This window comes from Phoenix dactylifera, chromosome 3 (genome assembly GCF_051530095.1).
Source record: "Phoenix dactylifera cultivar Ajwa chromosome 3, Ajwa_hap1_PhDact_Kaust_v1.1, whole genome shotgun sequence".
Taxonomy (NCBI): Eukaryota; Viridiplantae; Streptophyta; class Magnoliopsida; order Arecales; family Arecaceae; genus Phoenix; species Phoenix dactylifera.
In genome coordinates this window covers 37,796,679-37,802,876 of record NC_143192.1, presented here as the reverse complement: position 1 = coordinate 37,802,876, position 6,198 = coordinate 37,796,679, and the positions used below count along the sequence as shown (strand labels likewise).

Genomic DNA, 6,198 nt, shown 5'->3' with positions numbered 1-6,198 from the left:
TTTTTCTGCACGTACACAACACAACCAAAAAAAAAGGGGTCACAACAATAATTATTCAAAGACTTAAATAAAACAACAATTAAAACATATAACAAAAGACAAAAGAAAGGATTTTTTTTTTTTTTTTTTGGTGATTGGGTTGCCTCCCAAGAAGCGCTTGTTTACAGTCATTAGCTTGACTTCCACACCATCAACTATAGGTAGGATTCTTCAAAGAGTAAATCACTCCTTTAGGAACCGCATTACTAGCAAGATAAGGCTTCAAACGCTGCCCATTAACCTTGAATGCACCAGTGACCTCACTACGCACCTCAACAGCACCATATGGATACATTTTCGTTACCGTGAATGGGCCAGACCATCTAGAACTAAGCTTGCCTGGAAATAACTTAAGTCTTGAGTTGAAGAGTAATACTTGCTGCTCAATTTCAAAGTTTCTAAAATGAAGATGTTTGTCATGCCAATGCTTTGTCTTTTCCTTGTAAATCCGAGTATTTTCATAAGCATCCAACCTAAACTCCTCCAACTCACTCAACTGTAACAATCTATTTTCTCTCGCAGCTTTCAAATCCATGTTCAACTCCTTGATTGCCCAATAGGCCCTGTGTTCCAATTTCACTGGTAAGGGACAAGACTTTCCAAGGACAAGTCTGTAAGGAGACATACCCAAAGGTGTCTTGAAAGCTGTCCTATAGGCCCAAAGTGCATCATCTAACTTATTCCCCAATCCTTTCTAGAACTGCTCATAGTTTTCTCCAAAATTTGCTTCAATTCCCTATTTGCAAGTTCCACTTGCCCATTTGTTTGGGGATGATAGGCAAGTGCCACCTTATGAGTAACCCCATATTTCTTCAACAAAGCCTTAAATGACCGATTACAAAAATGGGAGCCTTCATCACTAATAATAGCTCTCGGCACACCAAATCTGGAAAAAATATTTTTCTTCACAAATCTCATCACCACCCGAGAATCATTAGTCTGAGTTACAGTAGCTTCAACCCATTTAGACACATAATCCACTGCTACCAGAATGTACTAATTATTAAAGGAAGAAGGAAATGGGCCCATGAAATCAATTCCCCATAAATCAAACAGTTTAACCTCCAGGATATTGGTCAAGGGCACCTCATTCTTTTTTGAAATGTTGCCAACCCTATGACATCTATCACATATGCTCACATATTGTCTAGTATCTTGATACATGGTCGGCCAGTAAAAACCAGACTGCTATACCTTTGCAACTGTTTTGGAGGTACTGAAATGTCTACTACACTCCAAGGAATGGCAATGGTCAAGTATATCCTGCATCTCATCTTGGGGCACACATCTTCTAATCATCCCATCTGCATAGTGTTTATAGAGTAGCGGTTCTTCCCAAAAATAATGCTTCACATCCCACAAAAACTTTTTCTTCTGATGATAGCTCAAATCAGGAGGAACAATGTCACTCACCAAATAGTTCACCAAATCAGCATACCAGGGGATGACTGAAATTGCCAACAACTGCTCATCTGGAAAGCTTTCATTAATAGGCACCTCATCTGCTCTTGACTGCCCTTCTAATCTAGACAAGTGATCTGCCACCACATTCTCCATGCCTCTTTTGTCTCGAATCTCAAGATCAAATTCTTGAAGCAACAGCACCCACCGAATCAAGCGTGGTTTGGCATCTTTTTTTTTTCAGCAAGTACTTAATTACTTAATGGTCCGTATATACGATCACCTTGGAACCTACAAGATAAGATCGAAACTTGTTAAAAGCAAACACAACAGCAAGCAATTCTTTTTCAATAGTCGCATAATTCAACTGTGCATTATCTAAAACTCTACTAGTATAATATATAATATGCAACTTCCTGTCTTTTCTCTGGCCGAGAACAGCGCCCAAAGCGAAATCACTAGCATCACACATTAGCTCAAAAGGCAAACTTCAATATGGGCTGCCATAATTGGTGCTGACACCAACTCTTGCTTCAACCTATTAAAAGCATTCAAACAATCCTTATCAAAATCAAACACAACATCCTTATTCAACAGATTACAAAGAGGTTTAGAAATTTTAGAGAAATCCTTAATAGAACGCCGGTAAAATCCTGTGTGACCAAGAAAACTTCTAACTCCCTTAACATTTGTAGGTGGTGGCAATTTTTTAATAATTTCTATTTTTGCTCGGTCCACCTCAAAGCCTCTTGCTGAAATTTGTGGCCTAAAATAATACCTTCCTGCACCATAAAATGACATTTCTCCCAATTCAAGACCAAATTGGTCTCCTCACAGCGCTGCAAAACTCGAGACAAGTTATCTAAACAACTATCAAAAGAAGATCCAAAAACAGAAAAATCATCCATGAAAACCTCCATGATCTTTTCAACAAAATCAGAGAAAATAGCCATCATGCAACGTTGGAATGTAGCAGGTGCATTACACAAACCAAAAGGCATCCTACGAAATGCAAAAGTACCATAAGGACAAGTGAAGGTGGTCTTTTCTTGATCTTCGGAGGATATAGAAATCTAGTTATACCCTGAATAACCATCTAGAAAATAATAATACGCATACCCAGCAAGTCTCTTAAGCATCTGATCAAGAAAAGGTAAAGGAAAATGATCCTTACGGGTAACACTATTAACTTTCCTATAATCTATGCAGACTCTCCACCCAGTTACTGTCCTAGTGGGAATTAATTCATTATTTTTATTATGCACCACAATCATCCCATCCTTTTTAGGTACTACCTGCACTGGACAAATCCATGAACTATCAGATATAGGATAAATAATCCCTGCATCTAACCATTTAAGAACTTCAGCCCTAACTACTTCTTTCATGTTAGGATTTAACCGTCTATGATTTTCAACAATAGGTTTATGGTTATCCTCCATTAAAATTCTATGCGTACACAATGAAGGGCTAATTTCTCTAAGGTCTGATATAGTCCATCCTATGGCTTTTTTTCTCCATCTCAAAATACGCATCAATTTGTCAAGTTGCTCATCAGACAAAGAAACACTCACAATCACAGGCAAAGTATTATTCTCACCTAAAAATGCATACATAAGATGTGAGGGTAATGGCTTCAACTCCAAAATTGGTGCTTGCACATTAGAAGGAGGAGAGGGTGGCTTACCTTTGCCGATATCCTCAAAATAAATACCTCTCTTTTTTGGCTTAGGACATGTAGCCTCTAATGCACATGCCACTTTAGCAACCTCCAGATTATCATCTTTACTTGTCCCTGCGCTCACTAAATAAGTCTTAAGAGGTTCTTTAGTATTTTTAGCCCTAAAAACTTCTCTGGTCGACTCATCTACAACATCAACTCGAAAAACATGATCAGTAAAAGAAGGATATTTAGTAGCTTCAAATAAATTAAACTCTACCTCTTCTTCATCAACCTTCAAAGTCAACCTACCATTCTTAACATCTGTGATAGCTCCAGCTGTGGCTAGAAGGGGCCGGCCTAAAATGATAGGGATCAGTGTCTTCTTCCATCTCCAAAACAATAAAATCAATTGAAATGATAAACTTCTTTATCTTGATCAGCACATTCTCAAAAACACCCAAAGGATATTTGACCGATCGACCAGCTAGCTGCAAAGAGATGGTAGTAGGCTTCAACTCCTTCAATATTCCAAGCTTCCTAGACATAGATAAAGGCACTAGTGAAACGCTAGCACCTAAATCACACAAAGCTCTAGAAAAATCAACATCACCTATAGTACAAGGAATAGAAAAACTCCCTGGATCTCTTAGCTTTGGTGGAAGCTTATTCTGGATAATAGCACTGTATTCCTCCGTCAAGGCAATAGTCTCGAAATCTTCCAATTTTCTCTTCTTAGACATGATCTCCTTTAAAAATTTTGTATATGCAGGAATTTGTGCTAAGGCATCCGCAAAAGGAATATTAATGTGAAACTGCCTAAACACTTTCAAAAATTTCTCAAACTGTTGATCAATTTTATTCTGCTTAAGCCTTTGAGGAAAAGAAATGGGAGGAACATAAGGTTCAACTGGTGGTAGTGGGGATGGTGTCTTGGCTAGGTCCTCAACTTCTTCACTGACCTTCTTACTCACCTCTTCATAGTCTACTTCATCACCAACTATAGTCTCACCACTTACCTGACCAAGTTGCTTACCACTTCTCAAGGTGACTGCCTTGCAATGTGTGGAGTGATTGATCATAACCCTATTTGATTTTGATGAGCTCAAAGCATCTGAGTATATCTCTTGTTTACTAATGAATTCAATTGAGTGTTTCAGTGAAAATCTTGTCTAAAGTGTTTCTAGACTTGGTTCATAATATTTTGGATAAGTTAAGAAGTCAGTTTGAACCAAAGTCTGAGACTCGAGTCGACTCCGGAGTATTACGAGTCGACTCCAAGCGTATCAGAATCACTGGCACGGGCTCGAGTCGACTCCGGATCATTACGAGTCGACTCCGACTGAGAACAGACAGACGATCAGAAAGCATCAACTCAAAACCTGTCAGCGAGTCGACTCCTGAAGTGCGCGAGTCGACTCCGATGTTTACCGAGTCGACTCCGGAGTAATATGAGTCGACTCCAAGGAGTTACAGACAGAAAAGTCAGAGAGCGAATTTCGACCCTGAGATTCGAGTTGACTCCTGTGGAACGCGAGTCGACTCCGATGGTTGGTAGGTCGACTCCAAAGAAAGCGAGAGTCAACTCTCAGTGGTTCACAAGGCAAAAGTCAGAGAGCAGTTTTCGGACTCTGAGATTCGAGTCGACTCCCGCAATGCGCGAGTCGACTCCGAGATAGCGCGACCCCAAAAAGACAGAAGACCGAATTATTGTCTCTGAGAGCCGAGTCGACTCCCAGACAGCTCGAGTCGACCCCAAGGCAGCGCTACACCAAAAAGGCAGAAGGCCATGTTTCGAAAACTGAGAGCCGAGTCGACTCCAGAACAGTCCGAGTCGACTCCAAGACTGGACGAGCCAAAAGACAGAAGATCGGGAGTTCGGGCTCTGAGCGCCGAGTCGACTCCCAGGATTGTCGAGTCAACTCGAGTGGGCCAGGTTGAAAATTGGCTCCGTGGACTTCATGGGATGAGCCGACTCCAAAAATGCCAAGTCAGCTCCAGAAGTTGGCGAGTCGACTCCGGGTCAAGTCGAGTCGACTCCCAGTCGAAGAGGCCACTTTAATTCAAATCCGGAACAGTTGCCGAGTCGACTCCAGAAAAGCATGAGTCGACTCCCGCTACAGCTGAGTCGACTTCTGATCGCGCGAGTCGACTCCGACCCCCAACGGACATATTGTCAGGTTGTGCAGAGTGTGCAGAACGGGCAGAAAAAGATGTCTAACGGCTAGTTTCCGTGGGGGATGGCTTAAATAGCCACAGAGGACTGTAGCAAGGTAGGGAAGCACCATTCCATTCAGAGAAATCAAGCATTCATTCTCTGCATACTTGTCTTCAACGAAAAGAAGGAAGAGCGCCATTAACTCCATCCAACTTCCTCTTCCCAGCATTTTAAAGAAGCCTCCTCCTGCATTCAAGTCGACCAGACATTCCAGAGGAGACTCAAAGTTCAAGAAGCCCTACTCTACTCCAACTCAAAAGTGTTTGAGGGCTCTTAACTCCTCTCTAGTTTATATTGTAGCAAATATGCTTTTTAAGAAGCTCAGTTTTTCTGTTTGTTTCTTATTCTTTCCATATTGTCTTTGCTTGGTTCAATCGGGGGATTGAATCAAGGGTGTAGAGGTTGGTTGGTGAGCCGAGTGTAAAACCAACGTATAAGGGTTCGATTGTGATCCCGGAAAAACAATCGGGGTGGTTCTAGTCGGTGAGCCAGGGAAAACCGACCGAGTTCGTTGTGAGCTCGTAAAACAACAAGTTTGGTTGTGAGCTTGTAAAACAACTGGCTGTAATCCGAGGGGTTATAGTGAATTCCCAAGTGAGACTTGGGGAGTGGACGTAGGAGCAAGGGTTAGCTCCGAACCACTATAAACGCCTTGTGTTTGTGATTGTGTGTCTCTTTCTTTTACTCTCATTTCATTCACAGCACATAGCAATTAATTAATCATCTTGGTAAAACATTAATTAGTCATCCACAATGTTTTAATTGCAAAATTATTTTAAAACCCAATTCACCCCCCCCCCCTCTTGGGTTGTCTATCTGGGCAACAAGTGGTATCAGAGCCTAAACTCTTCTATCCTAAGAGTAAAAGATCAAAATGACA

The 6,198-nt window shown here is 41.2% G+C and overlaps 2 protein-coding genes across 2 annotated transcripts; both read right to left on the bottom strand.

Annotated features, from left to right (window-relative positions):
* Window positions 1-190: 190 nt before the first annotated feature.
* Window positions 191-1,596, bottom strand: LOC149768093 (uncharacterized). Its single transcript, XM_089929936.1, has 3 exons — window positions 1,234-1,596; window positions 797-1,035; window positions 191-689 (listed from the first exon to the last, which is right to left on the bottom strand). Exons 1-3 carry the CDS (start codon window positions 1,594-1,596, stop codon window positions 191-193), a joined length of 1,101 nt encoding a protein of 366 aa, XP_089786062.1.
* A 103-nt stretch (window positions 1,597-1,699) lies between these two features.
* Window positions 1,700-4,182, bottom strand: LOC149768092 (uncharacterized). Its single transcript, XM_089929935.1, has 6 exons — window positions 3,423-4,182; window positions 3,128-3,307; window positions 2,736-3,040; window positions 2,524-2,579; window positions 2,219-2,442; window positions 1,700-1,731 (listed from the first exon to the last, which is right to left on the bottom strand). Exons 1-6 carry the CDS (start codon window positions 4,180-4,182, stop codon window positions 1,700-1,702), a joined length of 1,557 nt encoding a protein of 518 aa, XP_089786061.1.
* Window positions 4,183-6,198: the final 2,016 nt, after the last annotated feature.

What these genes read in the sequence shown, in the direction of transcription:
- LOC149768093 (XM_089929936.1), bottom strand. Translation starts at nt 1,596, where the DNA reads ATGGAGAATGTGGTGGCAGATCACTTGTCTAGATTAGAAGGGCAGTCA. An exon ending in CCTCCAAAACAGTTGCAAAG is followed by an intron (nt 1,036 to 1,233) that starts GTATAGCAGTCT and finishes TTTAATAATTAG; the next exon opens with TACATTCTGGTAGCAGTGGA. An exon ending in TATCATCCCCAAACAAATGG is followed by an intron (nt 690 to 796) that starts GCAAGTGGAACT and finishes TTGGGCCTATAG; the next exon opens with GACAGCTTTCAAGACACCTT.
- LOC149768092 (XM_089929935.1), bottom strand. Translation starts at nt 4,182, where the DNA reads ATGATCAATCACTCCACACATTGCAAGGCAGTCACCTTGAGAAGTGGT. An exon ending in CAGCTGGAGCTATCACAGAT is followed by an intron (nt 3,308 to 3,422) that starts GTTAAGAATGGT and finishes TTGATGTTGTAG; the next exon opens with ATGAGTCGACCAGAGAAGTT. An exon ending in TTTCTAGATGGTTATTCAGG is followed by an intron (nt 2,443 to 2,523) that starts GTATAACTAGAT and finishes TGCATTTCGTAG; the next exon opens with GATGCCTTTTGGTTTGTGTA.